The sequence below is a fragment of the Oryctolagus cuniculus genome, chromosome 6 (assembly GCF_964237555.1).
Source record: "Oryctolagus cuniculus chromosome 6, mOryCun1.1, whole genome shotgun sequence".
Taxonomy (NCBI): Eukaryota; Metazoa; Chordata; class Mammalia; order Lagomorpha; family Leporidae; genus Oryctolagus; species Oryctolagus cuniculus.
In genome coordinates, this window is record NC_091437.1 from 79,091,042 (window position 1) to 79,113,909 (window position 22,868).

Genomic DNA, 22,868 nt, shown 5'->3' on the forward strand with positions numbered 1-22,868 from the left:
TGTCCTTATCTCTCGGCCTTAGTGGCAATCAATGTCTTGGTTAACAACAAGCCCAACTATTGTCTAATTGTTAGGTAAGGGCTTGGCTGCAGGTCTCCATTTTCTGTTAACCTCCATAAGCACCTGGCAACAGGGGTAGGTGATGCTATTATCAAACACTACTGTGCTTTCTATAGCACTACATACACTAGACCTAACTAAACTTCCTTTTATCCAGTAAACTGATAGTCCAATTTTCACCAGGGCGATTTTAAGTTTTTTTCATCCACAGCTCTGTTTCACACTAAATACTTTTAGAATCTGGAATGGCTCTATCAAATATTTATAAACATAGGCTCCCAACAAGGTGAACTAAAAATTTCAGAAATTCTGATGAAAAAACTGACAGATTGTTGGAACTGCTACTGTAGGTCATACATGAGATAAAAGTAAGCACATAGAGAATCAAACTGGACAGATTGTACCTTCCTGCCATTTCTGTGTCTGTTACTGACAACATTGTTGGATCTCTCCTTGTTTTATCTCAAGGCTTAAAGATTTTCATGCCATTTATAGAGTTTATAACACTCTGGTGGACTATGTTTTTATAGAGAAAAGCCAAAACCTTTATATACCATTCCTTACTACTAAATTCCTCCAAAATTAGAAACTGCTTATGGAAATTTTTGGTTTCCATGATAATGCAATTATTCTCAAATTCCATTAAAATAATCTGTCCTGTTAATAATAAGGTAGAACTTAAAACATTGATGGGTTTAAAAAGATACACACAACACTTGACTTCAATGGGTCCCAGCCTTTTAGTGAGTAAACTGATCAATTCTTAATAGCTCTTAAACATCAAAAGGCTTGATGCTGTAGCTTTAAAAAACAGCTGTGGTGCAGTAGTTTAAGCATACAACTGTTTCGCCAGTGTCCCACATGGGTACGGGTTTGAGTCCTGGCTGCTCCACTTCTGATCCAGCTCTCTGCTGATGGCCTGGGAAAGCAGCAGAAGACGACCTAAGTGTTTGGTCTTCTACAAGGCATGTGTGACCTGGAAGAAGCTCCTGGCTCCTGGCTTGGGATCAACACAGCTCCAGCTGCTGCAGCCATTTTTGGAGGGAACTTCAGATGGAAAACCTCTCTCTCTGTAACTCTGACTCTCAAGTAAATAAATCATTTTTTTAAAGATTTATTTACTTGAGAGTCAGAGTTACACAGAGAGAGAAGGAGAGGCAGAGAGATAGAGAGAGGTCTTCCATCTACTGGTTCACTCCCCAGATGGCTGCAATGGCCAGAACTGTGCTGATCCTAAGGCAGGAGCAGGAGCTTCCTCTAGGTCTCCCACGTGGGTGCAGGGGCCCAAGGACTTGGGTCATCTTCCACTGTTTTTCCAGGCCACAGTAAAGAGCTGGATCAGAAGGTTTTGAACCTGTGCCCATATTAGATTCTGGCACTGAAGGTTGCGGCTTTACACACTGTGCCGCAGTGCTGGCCTCTTGAGTAAATAAATCTCTAAAAAAATGAACAATTTAAGAATTCCTTGTTTAGTCTTTCTAAGTTAAAACATTTTTATAAATCTGATATTAAAATAAGAGGAATCAACTTGTCTTACTGACATTGCATGGTCTATTATAATGACTACCATTAGATTGCATATAGTTTTTCAGATACAAACTTGACTTGCTGTTCTGTTGTTGATTTGTTATGTGTTCCTTCAGAGCTTCATGTCCATCACCTGTCAGTTTTTTTCAAAAGTCCAATCCCCTGCCAGATGATGTTGGTCTGATATTTTGACATGATGGTTCTTGCCTACAGAACTGATAATAATTTTAGGAATAGACTGCCAGTAAACTTTAGCTGCAAACCCCTTTTCTAAACCTCTAGGCTGCTCATATATGCGGCTGAAGGGGTTTATAACACTGACTCTTGGTTGGTTGTCAACCATGTCTATACCAATATGGGTCCAAATCCGAGCAATGTCCAGGAATAAATCCATCTTGACCAGAAGAGCAAAAAAATATAGCTACAGGATGACAAGTCAGACAGTAAAAACTATTTCAAACTTACTAACAAATAGGGTAGGTTTCTAAGTGACTGGTTGGGATGCCCCATTCCATATCAGCAAAATTAGTTCCATACTGATCACCACTAGACAAGCAGTTCACCAGTGATAAGAGTCAGTGAAAGGAAATAGGTTTCTTTATTTAAGATTTACTTATTTGAGATGCAGAGTTATAGACACTAGGGAGATACTAGAGAACGATCTTCCATCTGCTTGTTCGCTCACCAAATGGCAGCATTGGCCAGAGCTGGGCTGACAAGGAGCCAGAAGTTTCTTCTGTGTCTCCTGCAGGGTTGAAGGGGTGCAAGCATTTGGGCCACCTTCCATTATTTTCCCAGGCCATTCAGCAGTGAGCTGAATCAGAAGTGAAGCATCTGGAACTTGAACTGGCACCCATATGGGAAGCTGGTGCCACAGACAGAAGCTTAATCTACTGTGCCTCAGCTCCAGCCTCAGGTACACAGGTTTTTTCCATTCTTCTTCTTCTTCTTCTTCTTTCTTCTTTCTTCTTTCTTCTTCTTTTTTTTTTTTTAAGAAGCCAACATTCATTGAAAAGAGCATATTTGAAATCAAAGGATTCTGCCTTTTCTAAGGATTCTGGCTTCTTTAATGAAACTGTCTCCGCATCCACTCTCATGAGTTGGTTGTTTAGTAGCTAGCAGCCTGGGCCTAATTTTGAGTGTAGCAAATGATGAGCCAACCAGGAGTGGGAGTCTGGGCTTCACATGTGGCTCAGGAAAGGTGAGCACTGCCTGTGTCCACCAGGCTGCTCTTGGTGAGCTGACCCCATGCCTGGGATTTCAGGGATATCCCAGTAGCCGCTGAGCCCATTTTCTTGGATGCCTTCCCTTCTGTCCTCATTGTGATGTAGCTGCCTAGTATCATTTTATTGGTACAAGTAAATGGTACTTTTGGGAGTCAGGGGGCTCCAAGATTGGGTCAGTTGAAATGGGTGCATACTGGGAATCTATTTGGTCTGCCATTTGTTTGGGCTTCCTGGCAGTTGGACCTCTTTTAGTTCATTTGTTCATAAAAGCATAAATCTAAGATCATGTGAAAATACAATAGTGTTTTGTATTTCAAGGATAATAATTTGACTATTCTGCCTGACATTTCAGCTTCATAACTACTGTAAATATTCTTGTTTAAATTAAAAAAATGTAAATCGAGAGGCCAGCACTGTGGCTTAGCGGGTAAAGCTTGCAGTGCCAGCACCCCATATGGGTGCTGGTACAAGACCTGGCTCCTCTACTTCCCATACAGCTCTCTGCTATGGCCTGGGAAAGCAGTAGAAGATGGCCCAAGTGCTTGGTCCCCTACACCTGTATGGGAGACTGGAGGAACTCCTGGCTCCTGGCTTCAGATCGATGCAGCTCCAGCTGTTGAGGCCACTGGGGAGTAGACCAGCAGATGGAAGACTTCCCTCTGCCTCTGCCTCTGCCTCTCTGCAACTCTTCCTTTTAAATGAATAAATAATTTTTTTCAAAAAGGTAAATCAGATGAATATAAATGAGAAATATTTCTAAATATAAGTTTAATGAATTGCCTTCTTAAATTCTGTAAAAACAGTATATTTGGGTCTGTTAACAAATATGCTTTTATACATTATTGATATACAGCATATAAAATAGTTATCTGTACATCTTTCTGTAGCAGCTCAATTCACAGTAGCTAAGATATGGAGTAAGCCCAGATATCCATTGATAGCTAGGTAAAGAAATTGTGTTTCACAACAAAATGGATACTGTTGGAGACCATTATCATTAGTGCAATCAGCCAGTACCAAAAGACAAATGTGTTTCCTCTGATTTGTGGAAATTAATGTTTCGAGTAAAAAAAGTAATGTATTTGAGTTAAATTCACATATTGAGATTTGATTTTTGTTTGTAGTCCTTTTATTTACTTCTGAGGAACAGTGGTTTTTCTATTTACTACTTGTTGAATTCTATTTAATGGAGGGTTAAGCTTGTGATTACAAAGTAAATTGAAAGTAAGTCATTGCAAACATTAAAAGAATAATGAGAGGAAGGAGGAGGGAGTGTGGGACTCAGGGAAGGAGGATGGGAAGTATCTATGTGTTTTTAAAACTGCATATATGAAATACATGAAAGTGTTCTCTTTACATACATTTTAAAGTTTAAAAAATGATATATGACAAACCATTGAAGATTACTTCCAATAACTAAGGGTAAAAATTCTATATGTAAAAGCAATTAAACAGGAAAAAGAAAAAAATGAAATAAAAATACTCCAAAATTTAATAACAAAAAGGAAAAATATTTGAAAAATTAAAAATCTATATGTACTTTTGTTAAGGAAATGTCTTGCTTTTAGAGATTTTAAAGGATTGCTTCATATTGAAATTAAAACTGTGACAATATGTAAATAAAAAGCAGGTAGGAAAAATTTTAAAAATATAAACAAAAATTTGTGGTTTGTAAGTAAAGCTATGGGATATAAGAGATATGTTTTGATTAGTAAGAATAGTTATCCTAAAAGTCAGTAAAAATTTATTAAAAGTTTGTAGAAGAAATCTTTTGTGATATTAGGTTGAGATTAAAAGAAAATTATATGTTTCTAAAATGTAAGGTTTAATATCAAAAGTACACTGACATAAAACTAAAACCTGTCCTCCTAAGTTAAATCAGCAAACTTTTCTTAAAATATCGTCCATAAGTGCTTTTAAAAAGTCTAGATCTTTAATTTTTTTAAAATTTATTTGACAGGTAGAGTTATAGACAGTGAGAGAGAGACGGACAGAAAGGTCTTCCTTCCATTGGTTCACTCCCCAAATGGCTGCTATGGCCAGCACTTTGCTGATCTGAAGCCAGGAGCCAGGTGCTTCTTCCTCGTTTCCCACATGGGTGCAGGGGCCCAAGCACTTGGGCCATCCTCCACTGCACTCCCGGGCCACAGCAGAGAGCTGGACTGGCAGAGGAGCAACCGAGAGTAGAACCCAACACCCATAATGGGATGCTGGCACCACAGGCAGAGGATTAACCAAGTGAGCCATGGTGCCAGCCCTAGATCTTTAATTTTAAAATGTTTGCTAACACATTATCAACCGTTTTGTAAAACATAGCTTCTCCTTCAGCAGTTTCCAGTTCATTGTGAACGCTTTCCTTCAAATTATTTTTTTTATTTTTTTTAACTTTTATTTAATGAATATAAATTTCCAAAGTACGGCTTATGGATTACAATGGCTTCCCCCCAATAACGTCCCTCCCACCCGCATCCCTTCCCTTTCCCACTCCCTCTCCCCTTCCATTCACATGAGGATTCATTTTTGATTCTCTTTATATACAGAAGATCAATTTAGCATACATTAAGTAAAGATTTCAACAGTTTGCTCCCACACAAACATAAAGTGAAAAATAATAGATGATTTTGTAAATGATGATGAAATCAGATCAGACCTATTGTCATGTTTAATCCCAGTGAGAGTCAAGTTGGGAATTGATAATTTCTTCTTCTTTTTTTTTTTTTTTTTTTTTTTTTTTTTACAGAAGATTAGTTTAGTATACATTAAGTTAAAGATTTCAACATTTTGCACCCCCATAGAAACACAAAGTGAAATATACTGTTTGAGTACTCCTTATAGCATTAAGTCTCAATGTACAGCACATTAAGGACAGAGATCCTACATGAGGAGTAAGTGCACAGTGACTCCTGTTGTTGACTTCACAAATTGACACTCCTGTTTATGGCATCAGTAATCTCCCTATGCACCAGTCATGAGTTTCCAAGGCTATGGAAGGAAGCCCCTTGAGTTCTCCGACTCTTATCTTGTTTAGACAAGGTCATAGTCAAAGTGAAGATTCTCTCCTCCCTTCAGAGAAAGGTACCTCCTTCTTTGAAGACCTGTTCTTTCCACTGGGATCTCACTCACAGAGATCTTTCATTTAGGGTTTTTTTTGTTTGTTTTTCTTTTTCTTTTTCTTTTTTTTTCTTTTTTTTTTTTTTTTTTGCCAGAGTGTCTTGGCTTTCCATGCCTGAAATACTCTCATGGGCTTTTCAGCCAGATCCGAATGCCGTTAGGGCTGATTCTGAGGCCAGAGTGCTATTTAGGACATCTGCCATTCTATGAGTCTGCTGAGTATCTCGCTTCCCATGTTGGATCACTCTCCCCTTTTTTTATTCTATTGGTTAGTATTAGCAGGTACTAGACTTGTTTATGTGCTCCCTTTGACTCTTAGTCCTTTCATTATGATCAATTGTGAACTGAAATTGATCACTTGGACTAGTGAGATGGCATTGGTACATGCCACCTTGATGGGATTGAATTGGAGTCCCCTGGTATGTTTCTAACTCTACCATTTGGGGCAAGTCAGCTTGAGCATGTCCCAAATTGTACATCTCTTCCCTCTCTTATTCCCACTCTTATGTTTAACAGGGATCACATTTCAGTTAATTTTCAACACTTAAGAATAACTGTTTATTAATTACAGAATTAAACCAGTCATATTAAGTAGAACAGACAAAAAAAACTACTAAGAGGGATAATGTATTAAGTTGTTCATTAACAGTCAGGGCTATGCTGATCAAGTCACCGTTTCTCATAGTGTCCATTTCACTTCAACAGGTTTCCTTTTTGGTGTTCAGTCAGTTGTCACCGGTCAGGGAGAACATATGGTATTTGTCCCTTTGGGACTGGCTTATTTCACTCAGCATGATGTGTACCAGATTCCTCCATTTTGTTGCAAATGACTGGATTTCGTTGTTTCTTACTGTGGTATAGTATTCTAAAGAGTACATATCCCATAATTTCTTTGTCCAGTCTACCGTTGATGGGCATTTAGGTTGGTTCCAGGTCTTGGCTATTGTGAATTGTGCTGCAATAAACATTAGGGTGCAGACAGCTTTTTTGTTTGCCAATTTAAATTCCTTTGGGTAAATTCCAAGGAGTGGGATGGCTGGGTCGAACGGTAGGGTTATCTTCAGGTTTCTGAGGAATCTCCAGACTGACTTCCATAGTGGCTTGACCAGTTTGCATTCCCACCAACAGTGGGATGGGGTCCCTTTTTCCCCACAACCTCGCCAGCATCTGTTGTTGGTAGATTTCTGCATGTGAGCCATTCTAACCGGGGTGAGGTGAAACCTCATTGTGGTTTTGATTTGCATTTCCCTGATTGCTAGTGATCTTGAACATTTTTTCATGTGCCTGTTGGCCATTTGGATTTCCTCTTTTGAAAAATGTCTATTGAGGTCTTTGGCCCAACTCTTAAGTGGCTTGTTGGTTTTGTTTTTGTGGAGTTTCTTGATCTCTTTGTAGATTCTGGTTATTAACCCTTTATCTGTTGCATAGTTTGCAAATATTTTTTCCCATTCTGTCGGTTGTCTCTTCACTCTCCTGACTGTTTCTTTTGCAGTACAGAAACTTCTCAATTTGATGCAATCCCAATAGTTGATTTTGGCTTTGACTGTCTGTGCCTCCCGGGTCTTTTCCAGAAATTCTTTGCCTGTGCCAATATCTTGAAGGGTTTCTCCAATGTTCTCTAATAACTTGATGGTGTCAGGTCGTAGATTTAGGTCTTTAATCCATGTTGAGTGGATTTTTGTGTAAGGTGTAAGGTAGGGGTCTTGCTTCATGATTCTGCACATGGAAATCCAGTTTTCCCAGCACCATTTATTGAATAGACTGTCCTTGCTCCAGGGATTGGTTTTAGATCCTTGATCAAATATAAGTTGGCTGTAGATGTTTGGGTTGATTTCTGGTGTTTCAATTCTGTTCCATTGGTCTATCCATCTGTTTCTGTACCAGTACCATGCTGTTTTGATTACAACTGCCCTGTAGTATGTCCTGAAATGTGGTATTGTGATGCCTCCGGCTTTGTTTTTGTTGTACAAGATTGCTTTAGCTATTCGAGGTCTCTTGTGCTTCCATATAAATTTCAGCACCATTTTTTCCAGATCTGAGAAGAAGGTCTTCGGTATCTTGATTGGGATTGCATTGAATCTATAAATTGCTTTTGGGAGAATGGACATTTTGATGATATTGATTCTTCCAATCCATGAGCATGGAAGATTTTTCCATTTCTTGGTATCCTCTTCTATTTCTTTCTTTAAGGTTTTATAATTTTCATCGTAGAGATCTTTATTTGAAAGACAAAGCAACAGAGAGAGAAATAGAGCTCTTACATCTGCTATTTTATTCACCAAATCGCCTTAACAGTCTGTTGTGTTCTAGGCTGAAGGCAGGCACTTCATCTGGATCTCTCATATGGATTGTAGGGGCCCAAATATTCTGGCCATCTTCTGCTTCCTTCCCAAGCACATAGCAGGAACATGGATTGAAAGCAGAGCATCCAGGACTGGAACCAGCATTCTGATATTGGGTGCTGGCATTCCAGGTGGCATAAACTGCTGCTCCACAATTCTAGCCTCCTTCCCTCAACTTTCTAGGTGGCACCTGTAAGCATTTTTCTCCTCTTCCCTGGTTCTGACTCTATTATGACCAGGCACTAAAAATGCTTATCTTAAAGCCTCAGAAAGGGGCCTGTGCTGTGATACAATGAGTTAAGCTGCGAGTTCTGAAACCTATGGTAGCTTCCTGCTAATATACCCAAGTTTCAGGAGTTAACATTATTGATATATGTTTTTTTTTTTTTTTTTCACCAACAGCACTGTGCAGCTTTATTAACCATTCAAGTACAGTAGCATCTGGTAAGATGGGGACAGAATTGGGATTGAAGAGTGAACAGATAATCAGCATCTAATGGTTCGGAAGGAGCCACTACATACTCTTCACAAACATGTTTTCACAGAGCCAATACAGTACTAGCCATTAACCCAGTACACGAGTGTACTGAAGTAGGAAAGATGCAAGAAAAATAGCTACATTAGAAAGACCAACACTTTAGAAAAAGAGTCAAACACTTTCAGTTTCTCCCCTTAGCCCCTAAAACAACATCTTACGGTCGGGTCTACCTATACAGTCCTACATCAGCTGCTAGGGTATTTGTCAGGAGGGAACAAATGAAACGACACTGGCCAGTACAGTCTTTGGATATTTAGGAAGGGGAAGGGGAGAAAGTCAATTCTCAGAACTTAGTCAGCTTCAGTCTCATCAGCGGGGTCTTTGGATTCTTTGTTCTTCCGCACTTCCTCAATGTGCTTATCCTTCTCTCGCAAACGCTCCAGCTTGGCAGCCATCTGGGCCTCCCGGTTCTCTTTGTTAGCTTCCATCTTGTGGGTCAGTTTCTCTTCCGCCATTTTGCTGAAGTTGTTGTTCTCTTCTATCGCTTTCTGCAGCACTTCTTTCTCGTGCTCCCGTTTCTCGGCAAGCTGCTTCAAGACCTCGGCTTCATGGGACTTGCGTCTTTCTTCAGCAGCTTCTAATTTCTTCTGAATCTCCTCCAGGGAAAGATCCTTCTTCTTCGGAGGGGAAAGGGGGAAATCCGGGACAGATTCTTTTGACCGAGGGCTGAGAATCAGCTCAAAAGCCTGGCCCGAAGCACGCTTCTCCAGTTCTTTCACCTGAATATCAGAAGACGCCATGGTGAAGGAAGACAAGAGACTGGCAGTGTACGCTACAGAATCCGGTGGTGAGGGAAGCCCTGCTCAGTCCGAGCCGCCTGGCCACACTCTCGATATATGTTTTTAAAAGCACTGAAGTTTCAAATTAAGTGCTTTGACATTGGGATTTCCAGCTGGAAGCATAGAGCTCCTCAAACAATGTAGTTGTTTCCTTGTAGAGATGATTGCTAATTAGAAACTTAATTTATATATAAGGAGTATTGCCTGGTTGTAAACTCAAGTTAACTTTAATATTACAATTCTATCGGTGCACCATGGATATAAATATTCTACAGGTTGTCTGACACTTGTAAATGTCTGCTGCAGCTGAGTTGGTTTCATCTGTCATGACTATTATCTTAATAATGAAAAAGACCTGGAGACTGTATAAGATCCTTGGAGTTGCCCCTCCCTTCACAAGTCCAGACTCCTCAAAAATTAGAAAGTTCTGTGAAAGGGAAGGGGCGAAGGTTTGGAGCAGGGTGGGTGGGACAGTATAGGGAGAAATATCACTATGCCTAAATCTGTATATATGAAATACATGAAACTTGGCTAACTTAAATGAAATAAAAATTGAATAATAAACCCATGAATAAAACATTTAAAAACACAGGATAAAACAATTAAATAGTTTTGAAAACACTAGTGTGCTTTTTAAAATACTAAGTACAATAAACTTTAAATGCATCAAAATGGAAAAATTAAAAAATTTCTAAATCTGAGTTTAATCTGATATAAATCAACTTTTCTTGTTATAGTTATATAGCAATAATAATTGTCTACAATTGCATTGTTTGTTGTATTGAAGATACAACTTGATTTGTTGTACTGTTGTTAGTCAGTTAAATATTCTTTTTCAATTTTTCCCTATCACCTATCAGAATTCTGCAAAGGAATAATTCCCAACCAGAATATGCTGGCCCAAAAAAACATAGAAGTTTTTACAGCCATTCTGTCTGTATCAAGATACTGTATATAATAAATATAACTAAGTTACCTTGTTAGCCAACCAACTGTTATTCAATCTTTAATCATGGTGATCTTAAGTCTCTTGTCATCCACAGTTCTGATTCTTCTCTAAAAACATTTACAATCCAGAAAGAATCTAACAATTATTTAGAAATAGAGGTTTCCCATAATATGAACTAACTAAATAACTCAAAAATTCTGATTAAATAAAACTGACTGCTTCATAAAATTGCTACTAGAGATCACACAAGATACAACAAGTTCGTAGTGACTCAAACTGGTATTGTTGAAAGTTTCCTTGTCTTCTACTTAAAACATTGTGGGTTCCCAAACATTGTTTTTTCTCAAGTTTTAAAGATCTACAATATCTAGACTTTATAACACTATTTTTATAAACAAAAGTAAAAACATTTACCTTTCCTTCTACTAAATTCCCCCAATATTCAAAAACATTTTCATGAAAAAATTGACATATTCTTGCAACTGCTACTGTAGATCAAATAGGAATAAAAACTTAGCACATAGACACTCAAACTGGTCAAATTGTTGGATTCTGTGTTTTTGACAATGTTTTTGGTTATTCCTACTGAAAAGTTTGTCTCAAGGCTTAAAGATTTTCCTGTGATTTCTAGTCTTTGTAACACTCTGGTGGACCATGATTTTATGTTAAAAGCTAAAACATCTATCTTTCCTTCCTCCTAAATTCCATCAAACTTTAGAAACTGCTTATGGGAATTTTTGGTTTCCATGACAATGTAATTATTTTTAAAACTTTGTTAAAAAACCAATTTCTGTTCTTCACTGAATATAACTTAAAAAATTTGATATGTAAAACTATACACAGAACACTTGACTTCCAGGAATCCCCACCTTTCAGTTAGTAACTAAAATGATTACTTCTTAATAACTCTTAAACTTAAAAAGGTTTGGTAAAATAGCATTAAAAATATAAATATTCTTGGTTAGGCTTCCTAATTTAAAACCTTGTATAAATCTGAGATTAAAATGAGAGAAATCCACTTTCTTTACGACCTTGGACAATCAATTTTAATATGACTGCAGTTAGATTGGTTATGGGTTTTAGGTACAAACTTGATCTGTACTGTTGATGATTTGTTATGTGTTCTTCCTTTGGACCTTCATGCCCATAGCCTATGTGCTTTGTTCAAGAGTCCAGTTGACCACAATGGACTTGATAATCAAACAGCACTTAGCATTTAGACATTTTACCCAGAAATAATATAATGAAATTCAGTGAGAGTTGGGATGTGTTATATATCATATCTTACACTTTCTTGTTGTAACTTGCATTGTTTTAATAGCCTTGAATGTACTGCTCCATACCTCATGTGTATTCCCAGCTTACACTTGAATCTCTCTGGAAGAGGAGGCACCTCTAGATTGTATGCCAGTGATACTTGAAGTGGCAGAGTGTTGAGATGAACTTGGGAAGAAATTCCCATACCTTTATGCCCTTGTGCCCTTATCTGTGGGCCTTAATGGCAACCCATGTCCTGGTAACCAACAGGCCCAGCTGCTTGACTAGCTGCCCAGAACTCTGTTACATAAGGGCTTCATTTCATGTCACTATTTTCTGTTAACCCACATAAGCACCTGGTGGACAGGGGTAGGCGAAGCTGTTATCAAACTCTACTGGGCCTTAGACAGAATTACATACAATAGAAATAAATAAACCTACTTGTTAACCACTAACCTGTGTTGCAAATTCTCATTAGTGTGATTTAAAATCTTTTGTCACCCTCAGCCCTGGTTTCTCACTACATTTGCAATCCAAAAAGACTTTAACAAATATTTGTAAACACAAATTTTTGACAAAGGAAACTAACTAAAAATTTAAAAAATCTGATGGAAAAAACTGACAGATTCATGAAGCTTCTACTATAGATCAAACATGAAAGAAAAGTAACCACATAGAGACTGAAACTTGTCAGTTGTAGTTTTCTGTGTCTGTTAACTGACAGCATTGTTGGTTCTCTCCTTGATGATTTGTCTCAAGTCTTAAGGATTTTCCTGTGAGCTGTAGAGTTTATAACACTCTGTTGGACTATGTTTTTTTTTTTTAATAAACAAAGCCAAAATATTTACCTTTACTTCCTAGTAATTTCCTCAAAAATTCAGAAGCTGCTTGTGGGAATTTTTGGATTCATTCCAATGTAATCAGTTTCAAACTCCTTTAAAAGAATCTGTTCTGTTCATAAGAAAATAGAAGTTAAAGTATGGATATGTGAAAATATTCACAGAAAACTGACTTCAAGGGCTCTCAGCCTTTCAGTGAATCTATAAAATGATTGCTTGTTAATAGCTGTTAAACTTCAAAAGGTTTGGTTCTATAGCTTTAACAAAAATCTAAGGCTTCCTTGTTTAGTGCTCCTAAGTTAAAACATTTTCTAAATCTGAGATTAAAATGATAGAATAAACTTTTCTTACTGACCTTTGATAGTCAAGTATAATATGACTACAGTTAGATTGCTTATGTGGTTTTTCAGGTACAAAGTTGATTTGCTATAATGTTGATGAATTGTTATGTGTTCTTCCTTTCAAGCTTCATGTCTGTCACATGTCACCTTTGTACAAAAAGTCCAATTACCAGATAATGCTGGCTTGATATTTTGACATAATTGCTCTTGCTTACACAACTGATGATGTTATTTTAGGAATAGGCTACAAACAAACTTAGTCTGGGGACTCCCTTCATAAACATCTATGCTACTGTATATGTGGCTGAAGCAATTTATAACACTGATTCTTGGTTTTTAACCACGTCTACCCCATCATGGGACCACATCAGAGCAATGACCAGGAATAAGTCCATTGTGACCAGAAGAGTAAAAAGAACATGGCTAAGGATGACAGATCAGCAGTGTTTATTTCTTTGGTTTTTGTGGGTATTTTTGGTTTGAAAAAAACAAATGATAAACCAACAAAAACAATAACAGATGACAAGGGCATGAGCATATGAAAGTTTAAGATTTTCTGAAACAACCTTAAATTAAGATATACAAATCCAAAATGTTCTTGATAAAGTGTTCTTATGTATGATTATCTGATAGTAACTATGACAAAGACTCTGCCAGGACTACAACCTCTAGGTAGGACTCCCTTTTGAGAAGATGAACTTGGGAAGGTGAAGTTTTCATGTTTCCATTTCTTTGTGTCCTTTCCCCTTTATCTGTGTGCCTCTATGGCCACTAATGTTCTGGTAACTAACTGGCCCACCTTCTTGGCTCACTGCTCAAAACCAAGTTACACAGTTGCATGGCTCTGGGCCACTATTGTCAATAAACCCATATAAATAACTTGGGGGCATGGCTAGGTGTGCCTGTTTGTGGATGTGGACATATGTGGATGTGTAGCTATGTTTGGATTTCTGTGTGTGTGTCTGAATGTTTGTGTGTGGCCACCTGCTGCCATGGACACAAATGCAGATATCTCCAGTATTGTGTAGATCTAGTTTCTGTTCTTTGTATATTTCTCATTTCCACTGTGAGTAAGCGACAAGTGGTTGGGACCTCCTGAGCCCTGTGTTCAAGAGATGCACAGCTGAAGCAAAATAAATGTTGTAGCTGCTAGAGCTTGATAAAGGACCTCAGGACTTGGAGAGACAGCAATGCAGCCACAGTTGACAAGAGTCAGAGAAGACAGCTCAGCCAGTGGCAGTTTGGGACAAAAGAAATTGCCATCCATACCTTCGAACGGAAGTGTCATCACACTCCAGGTTACACAGAGTGCCAAAAGATCACCCAAGAGGTGTAATAATTGTGTCATCTAGTTGTTGGGACAATTCAAACCCTTCAGTGTTATTTGAGGTTTGATTACACCTGATGATGAGGTTGAGATTTGAATGGATCCTGTTCTTGAGGCTAAACCCAAAACAAAGAATGTTTCTAAGTGTGCACTCGGGCTGGGCCCTGATTGATCTAACACTAATTGTTTTGATTTGGTAATAAGTGGTTTAATATAATTTCCAATATTTGTAACAATACATTGGCTCCATTCTGTAAACAATGGGATGATAGCCTGTGATTTGCCATGGGAGATAGAAGATAGACTACTGGACTTTTGCCCACATCAGATGTTTACAATCTGATGGCTCCAGATACCATGAAGGACTGAACAGCTTTGCAACCATTCCAGCTAATCAGCTAAGAGGTGCAGCATGTTGCTTGCCAGTTCTGCAGTTCAGCTACTTCAGAATGTGGCCACAGCCACTGACTGCACTACACTGCACTTGGTTATCAAACTTCACTTGGACTCATCTAGAGACTTTAGTCCAGGAGCAATACAATGAAAATCAATGTGCGTTGGGGGTATTCTGTGTTGTGTCATATATATATATATATATATATATATATATATATATATATATATACAACTTGCATTGTTGCTATGGCCTTTGGATGTAATGTCCCACACCCCATGTGTACTCCTCACCTCAGCCTCAGATCTCTCCAAAAGAGGAAGCACACATAAGTTGTACAGCAAGGATACTGAATTGGCAGAGTGTTGAGAAGATGAATTTGGGAAGATGAAGGTATCAAGTTCCCATGCTTTTATGCACTTGCCTGCTTATCTCCATGGCAGCCAATATCCTGGGAACCAAAAGGCCCACATGCTTGGCCTGCTGCCTTCAAAACTGTTACATGAGTGCTTGGCTCGGTTACTATCGTCAGCATGTCCATTAAGCAAAAGGGTGGTATGTTTAAGCATTGGTGTTTGTGCATGATTGTATTGGTAGATGTGGTTGTGTATGGACGTAGGGTTTGTGGCTGTCTCTGAATGTATGTAGATGTCGCTTGTTTATTTCCCAGTGCCACTGTGATTTAAGAGATACAAACCAAGAACAACCAGAATTTATTCTGTGACATGCTCAAGTTCCATCTCTGCTCCCAGCTCAGATACTGATTTCAGCATTTTGCAAATGCTCACCCTGTGAGGTAGCAAGTAATTGAATACCTGCTGCTCACATGAGATTTGGGTTGATTTCCCAGCTCCTGGAAGCTGCCCTGGTCATTGCAGGTCTTGGGGCAGTACATGAAATGATGGGAACTTACCCTCCCTCCAGTTAAATAGTAAGTAAACAAAATACGTATAAGAAATTCTACAATGTTGTCAATTAATAGATCAGTATTCAAAAACAAAGGATATCTGATGAAAAATTCAATAGAAATTATTTAAAGCAGTGTTTTTTTTTTAAAGTGTATTTATTTACTTTACTTGAAGGCAGAGTGACAGAAGGAGAGACACAGAGATCTTTTGTCCAATGGCTCACTTTTCCATATACAACCATAACTAGCTGGGCTATGCTGAAGTCAGGAGCCAGGCACTCCATCCTGGTTTCTGATGTGGGTGGCAGGAACCCAACTAATTGCACTATCATCCACTACCTTTCTAGGCGCATTAGAAGGGATTATGGTCAGAAGTTGGCAAACAGGACCCAAACGGCACTTTTGGTATGGGATGCTGGCATTGCTCACTGCAACTCTGATTCCACAATAGAAATTTCAAAAATACATACATTATGAAAGAGCAGGTTAGCTGCCACTTGCAACACTGGCATTGTATATCAGAGAGACAGTTAAGGTGCAGTCTGGTACACTTCCAATGTAGCTTGCTGCTAATGCACCTGGGAATGTATCAGAAGATGGCCCAAATGCCTGGGCCTCTGCTGCCACTGTGTAAGACTCAAATATAATTCCAGATTCCCGGCTTTGGCCTAGATAAGACCTGGCCAGTGGGGCCATTTGGTGAGTAAATCAGTTCATATAAGAGTTCTCTTTCTCTGTCTTCTTCTTTCTTTTTTTCTGCTTTTCAAATAAATAAAATTTTGATACAATATGTAGATATACGTACATACACAAAACTTTTGAAAAACCACTTTAAGGATGTGATATAAAAATAATTATACAAATATAAAATATTTAATATATGTGAATATTATATATAATGTATATAAATAACATTATACATAAAATACATGTGAACATTTCATATACATGTCTTGCTTTGTTTTGTGAGAAATATGCACCTGTGATATTGTTACTGTTCTCAAGGCCATAGTCATATCCATCATCTCTCACAGACTCTACACAATGTTTACAATTGCATTATTTTTTTGTAATAATATATAAGCTTGACTCAGGTTTAGTTTATACATTATTTGCTATGATTTGCATGTTGGTTTGTGTGTCTCCTAAAGAGCCATGTGTTAAAGGCTTGGTCCCTAAGCCCTCATGTTAATGCTTGATGAGTTAATATTCATGATTTGTGGTTTATCATTAAAGACTTGATCCTGTTATGGTAATCAAAAGTTAAGTCTCATGGTACTTAGCTAGTGGACCTAGTGGAAGTACTTAGATCTTTGAAGGCATGCTCTAAAAGGGTAGTTCTCATGAGAGGGTTGGTATAAAAAACCGAGTCTGAACTAGCCTCTTTCACTGCATCCTGGCTTGCCACTTGATAGTTCTTGTACACTGTGCCATCCTCCAGCATCCCGAGTTGGCTGAACCAATGGGGCCTGTCCAAACTTGGACTGTGAATCTCTGAAACCATGAGCCCAACGAAATCTCCTGGCTTCATAAGTAGCTTGTAAGAGGTATTTTGCTACAGTAATGGAAGTATGATTATCACAGTATTTCAGTCATAGGCACTGTGCTATGTTGTAGATCATAAATAGTAAGAGTTACTTGTTTTGTTTGGATATTAATCTCTTATCAGATATGCAATTACACATATTTTCTCTCATTCTGTAAGTTTTCTTTTCATTTAGGTGTTTGCTTCCTTTGCTTCTCAGATGCATTTTGGTTTGATGTAATGCCACTTGCTTTATTTTTCTATTGTTGCCATGGTTTTGGGACTCTTGATTAACTCTTGGATCCATTTTAAGTATATTTCTGTGTGTGATAGAAGGCAAAAGTGAATTTTCTTTCTTTTTCAAATGAATGCCCATTTTTTCCAATACCATTTATGGAATTGATTATCATTTATCCATTATCATTATCCATTTATCCTGGTACCTGTGTCTAAAATCAGTTGGCTGTAAATACATCAGTTTATTTCTGAGGTTCTTATTCTATTCCAGTGCTCCATTGTATCTACTTTTATGGAAGTACCTTATTGTTTTGGCTGCCTCCCAGGCATATTAGCAGGAGGCTGCATCAGAGGCAGAGCATTAGCTGGCATTGTGGCACTATGGGTTAAACCACAGCCTGCAATGTTGGCATCCCATAAGACCGCAGGTTTGAGTCCTGGCTATTCCACTTCCAGTCTAGCTCTCTGCTGATGAGCCTGGGAAAGCAGTGGAAAGTGGCCCAAGTTCATGGGCCCCTACACCCATGTGGGAGACCCAGAAAAAGCTCCTGGGTCCTTTCTTCAGTCTGGTGCAGGCTTCACTGTTGCAGCTATTTTGGTAGTGAGCAAGCAGATGGAAGATCTCTGTCTCTTTCTTTCTCTCCCTCTTTTTCTCTCTGTAACTCTGCCTTTTCTTGGGGGGGCAGGGAAAGGTAGAGTTATAGACAGAGATACAGAGAGAAAGGTCTTCCTTCTGTTGATTCACTCCCCAAATGGCTGCCACAGCCAGCACTGTGCTGATCCCTGGTCTCCCATGTGGGAACAGGGCCCAAGCACTTGAGCCATCCTCCACTGCCCTCCCAGGCCACAGCAGAGAGCTGGACTGGAAGAGGAGAAACCAGGACTAGAACCAGCACCCATATGGGATGCCAGCACCGCAGGAGGAGGATTAGCCAAATGAGCCATGGCGTCGGCCCATCTGCTTCTTAAAAAATAATTTTTTTAAAAAAGAGGTGCAGCTGCTAGGACTCCGTCCAGGAATTTCTATATGTGATGATGGCATTGCAGTTGGTGGCTTTACCTGCTGTGCCATAGCATCGACCCCTATTTTATTCTTTTTTATGCCATTGTAAATGGGATTATTTTCTTAATTTACTTTTTAGTTTATTATTAATGTATAATAATACAAATGATTTGGGGTATTGATTTTGATATCCTGGAACTTTTTTGAACTTGTTTATAAGTTCTAATACATTTTCCATAGAGTCCTTAGGAATTTCTATACACGTGATTGTGATATAAGCACACAGAGGCAATTTTACTTTACATATGGAAAAGTTATATGAGGTGTATCAGGAAAATATAAAACTACCAAGGTGGAGGAAGGACAAATAATTGGACAGGTGTACCAAAAATTGTAAGATTATCAAGTTTCTCTGAATTAGTTTGTTAATGGAATGTGGTCCTGATTTTAAATCCCAATAAATTCTACATTATTCAAAATGTTTAAATATCCTAATAATACTTTAAAATTTTAAAACGTGAGATCATGAGAGCATTTCAGGCATGGAAAGCCAAGACACTGTGGCAAAAATTGTTCTATGTGAAGGATCTCTGTGAGTGAACCCCCAATGGAAAGAAATGGCCATAAAAGAAGGACATACTTCTCTAAAGTGAGGTGAGAACTTCTACTTTGCTTATGGCCTTGTCTAAATACTGATGGAGTTTGTGGACTCAAAAGGCTCATAGCCTAGGCAGCTCATGTCAAGAGCCTTGGGTGGTCACTGACATCATACATAAGACTGTTAATTGCTAAATTAACAGGCGTCACTGTGCACCAATCCCCATGCAGGGCCTCTGTCCCCAGTGAGTTGTATTATGAGAGTTAACTATAAAACATATTCTTAAATAGTTTGTGTGTGTGTGTGTGCAAATTTTTGAACTCTTTACTTATATAGAGTTGCTCTTCTGTGGATAAAGTTAATTGAAAATGGATCTTAATGGAGAATGGATCTGGGAAGGGGAGAGGGAGGAGGAATGGGGTTGGGAGTATTTGTGAGAAGGTGAGTATGGTGAAAGGAGTAATTATATTCCTAAAGTTGTACTTACGAAATTTGTATTTCTTAAAAAACTAAACAATTTTAAAAAATGAAATTCTTGAACCTGTTAGAATAAACATGCTGACATATTAGGGAGTTTTAAAAGTGAAACCTAGTACTGAATCACAACCGCTCCTACCAAATACACGACATTATGTAGTTTGACATAGTTGCAATGATTAATTGCCAGCCCATGAAAAGACAGGCAAATCAAATCATTTCTGAATAACCTGTTATGGGTATAGCAGAAATTTTTTCTGAAAACTCATGTAGCTATTTACACAGTGATGTCTTAATGTTAAAGATGATGGATTAAAGGTGGAGATTGATCAAATTGTGGTGTGTGTGAGAAGGAGCAAGTGGGAGCTCTTTGGGTCACTGGAGGAGTGCCCTTTGAGGGTTTGTTTCAAGAAAGTTTTCATCATTGGAGTTCGGGTTCTGCCTAACTGTTGTGTCTCCCCTTCCTGGCACATCACATGGTCATGCTTCCACACCTGTGAGCAACCTCTATTTATGATGACTATGAGGCCCATGGATCCTGTTACCTTCAAATGTGAGTTAGACATGACTTCAGTTTCCCAAAGAAGAATCTCTCAGGTATTGTAGCTAAAGTAATGAAAAGTGGAGTAATATACACCCTTAGTTATTTGGATTTATTTCTGGAACAGAATTACACTATAGGGGAGGAAAAATAATCCTACACCTACATAAGAAAAAAAAATAGTAACATGATGTTTCATATCAGCTAACAATCTTTTTTTCCAAAAAAGATATTGAGTAAAAATTATATTTGAGAAAAAATTTGGTGGGTTCCTCTAGGATTCCTCCCAACAAATTTTTGACAATTTCCCAAAGTGAAAATCCAAATGACCAACATAAAGAAGTGCCTGACATTTGTAATAATTAAGGAAATGAACATTAAAATGTTAGCAATTTCGATTCATGATATTAGAAAGATTGGAACATAATTAAATTGTATTGGTGCATATGAGAGTTCAGAGCTTATAAACTCCAATGAACAACTTGGGAATATCCAATAATGTTGCTGACGTGCATACCTAAGTGCCAACAACTCTACCGTGGGACAGGTTTTAGAAAGCTGCTTGGGTGAAATCATAGGTGTATACATCATGGATCACAGAGCATCCATGTAAAACATTGTGAGGCTGTTTTTGAATGAGATTAGACTTTGCATCTATAGAATTCAAAGCACATTGCTGTCCTCGAAGTGGCTGGGTATCATTCAATCCATGAAGGTTTTGAATAGAACAAAAAGCAGAGGAACAAGGAATTCTCCCCTTTTGCTTCCTGCCTGCTTGTCTGAGCTGAGACTTAGTTTCCTCCTGCCTCTGGGCTGGGATTGGCACTACTGTACTCTGGTTCTCAGGGCTTTGGGTTCAGGTTGGAATTACATCATCACCTGTCTTCAGTCTCCAGCTTCTGCTGGCAGATTGAGGTACGTCATGATCTCCATAATTTTGTCAATTCCTTGTAACAAATCTCTTCCTGTATGTATCCTACGTCTTGTGTTTCTCGATAGAACACTAATACTGCTTCACGTATACGTGCACTATGAGATATACAGGAATATTTTAAAAAGATTTTTATTTAGCTATTTAAGGCTGAGTGACAAACTAAACAAAACAAAACAAAATGAAACAAGGAGCTGGGAGTCCAATTACTTCAGTCATCTTCCCAGACACCGTAGCAAGGGGCTGGATGGGAAGTGGAGCAGTTGGGACTGAACCAGACTCCAATATGGGCTGCTTGTCTCAAGTGGCAGCTTAATCCACTATGCCACAGTGAAGGCCCCATACCAGAATATTAATAGCAGTGCTCTTTAAAAATAAAAAAGCTGGATGTTCATCAGCAGGACAATGTTTAAATACACTGTGTTGGGCCAGCTGCCATGGCTCACTAGGCTAATTCTCCACCTGCGGCGCTGGTACTCCGGATTCTAGTCCTGGTTGGGGCACCAGTTCTGTCCCAGTTGCCCCTCTTCTAGGCCAGCTCTCTGCTGTGGCCCCGGAAGGCAGTGGAGGATGGCCCAAGTGCTTGGGCCCTGCACCCGCATGGGAGACAGGGAGGAAGCACCTGGCTCCTGGCTTTGGATTGGCGCGCTGGCCGTAACAGCCATTTGAGGGGTGAACCAACAGAAGGAAGACCTTTCTCTCTGTCTCTCTTACTGTCTGACTCTGACTGTCAGAAAAAAAAAAAAAAGAAAAATATACCTTTGTTGATGTTTGAGATTTCTTGAGATCGTAAAAAAAAAAAAAAAAAAAAGATTTATTTCTCTGCTGTGGCCTGGGAGGGCAGTGGAGGATGGCCCAGGTGCTTGGGCTCCTGTAGCCACATGGGAGACCAGGAAGAAGCACGTGGATCCTGGCTTCGGATCAGCGCAGTGCCAGCCATTGTGGCCATTTGGGGGGGTGAACCAATGGAAGGAAGACCTTTACTCTGTCTCTCTCTCTCTCATTGTCTAACTGTCCAAAAAAAAAAAAAAAAAAAAAAAGAGAGAGAGAGAGAGAGGGAAAAATCTTCAATCTGCTGTTTTACTTGCCAAATGGCTGCAACACCTGGGTCTGGACCAGCTGGACTAGCAAATGGGCCAGGATTTTCTTCTTGGTCTTTCTCGTGAGTGCAAACACCGAAGTACTTGACTCATTCTGCTAGTTTTCTGGGCACATTAGCAGGGAGCTGGATTGGAAGTGGAGGAGGTGGGACTTGAATTGGTGCCCATATTAGGATGCTAGCATTGCAAGTGGCAGATTAACCCACTGCACCAAAGCACTAGTCTCCTGTGGCTTTTTTTTTGTACTTTGCTTCTGTTTTAGGGTTTTTCAAAAAGAAAGATGCTGTAGTGTTTTGAAAATGTTAGGAAAGATACATTTTGAACTGGCTATGTGTTCTCAAACCTGGGACCTTGTCCATATTCAGGTATCTCCAGGGCTCTGAGGGATTGGGCTGTGTATGTGTATGTATAAATGTGTACAGTTAAAGGGATGACATTGAGTCAGGGGAAGAGCAGCCAGCAGTCCCAACGAGCCTTGGTAGATCACCTTGAAGGAAGAGGTCCATGTCGTGGAACACTGAAGAAGTGACCTCACCTCCTTTGTGACAGAACACAGCAGAACCTAGAATCCTGGTAACCAGGTAACCATATTCTAGTGACTGCTGTTATCAGCTCACTTGATGGCAGAAGCTCAAGGGAACAGTATGTTCTCCTGGTGCTGCCCATTGTTGCCAGATTCTCACCCTGAGAGTGCCCACAGTGAGGGTCTCCTCCAGCACTTCACACGTTGACTCTGTTCTTCTGGATTTCTGTGACTGTTTGCTGGGAGGCACCCACAGATACCTGAACAGTTCAGGGGAGTCATATTCAGGCCTGGCATCACTGGGGACCCTTTCTTGGCCTTTCCTTCACCCCTTCC

At 39.1% G+C, this 22,868-nt stretch overlaps 1 protein-coding gene and 1 long non-coding RNA gene across 3 annotated transcripts in view; one reads left to right on the plus strand and one right to left on the minus strand.

The window, feature by feature from the left end:
- Positions 1 to 22,868, plus strand: part of LOC103348022 (uncharacterized) — an 85,584-nt gene that overhangs the window by 52,166 nt on the left and 10,550 nt on the right. The window lies entirely within an intron of this gene.
- On the minus strand, positions 9,042 to 9,544 carry LOC100358241 (stathmin). Its single transcript, XM_002710489.5, has one exon. The coding sequence runs from the start codon at positions 9,542 to 9,544 to the stop codon at positions 9,095 to 9,097; it is 450 nt and encodes a 149-aa protein (XP_002710535.1). The 3' UTR covers positions 9,042 to 9,094.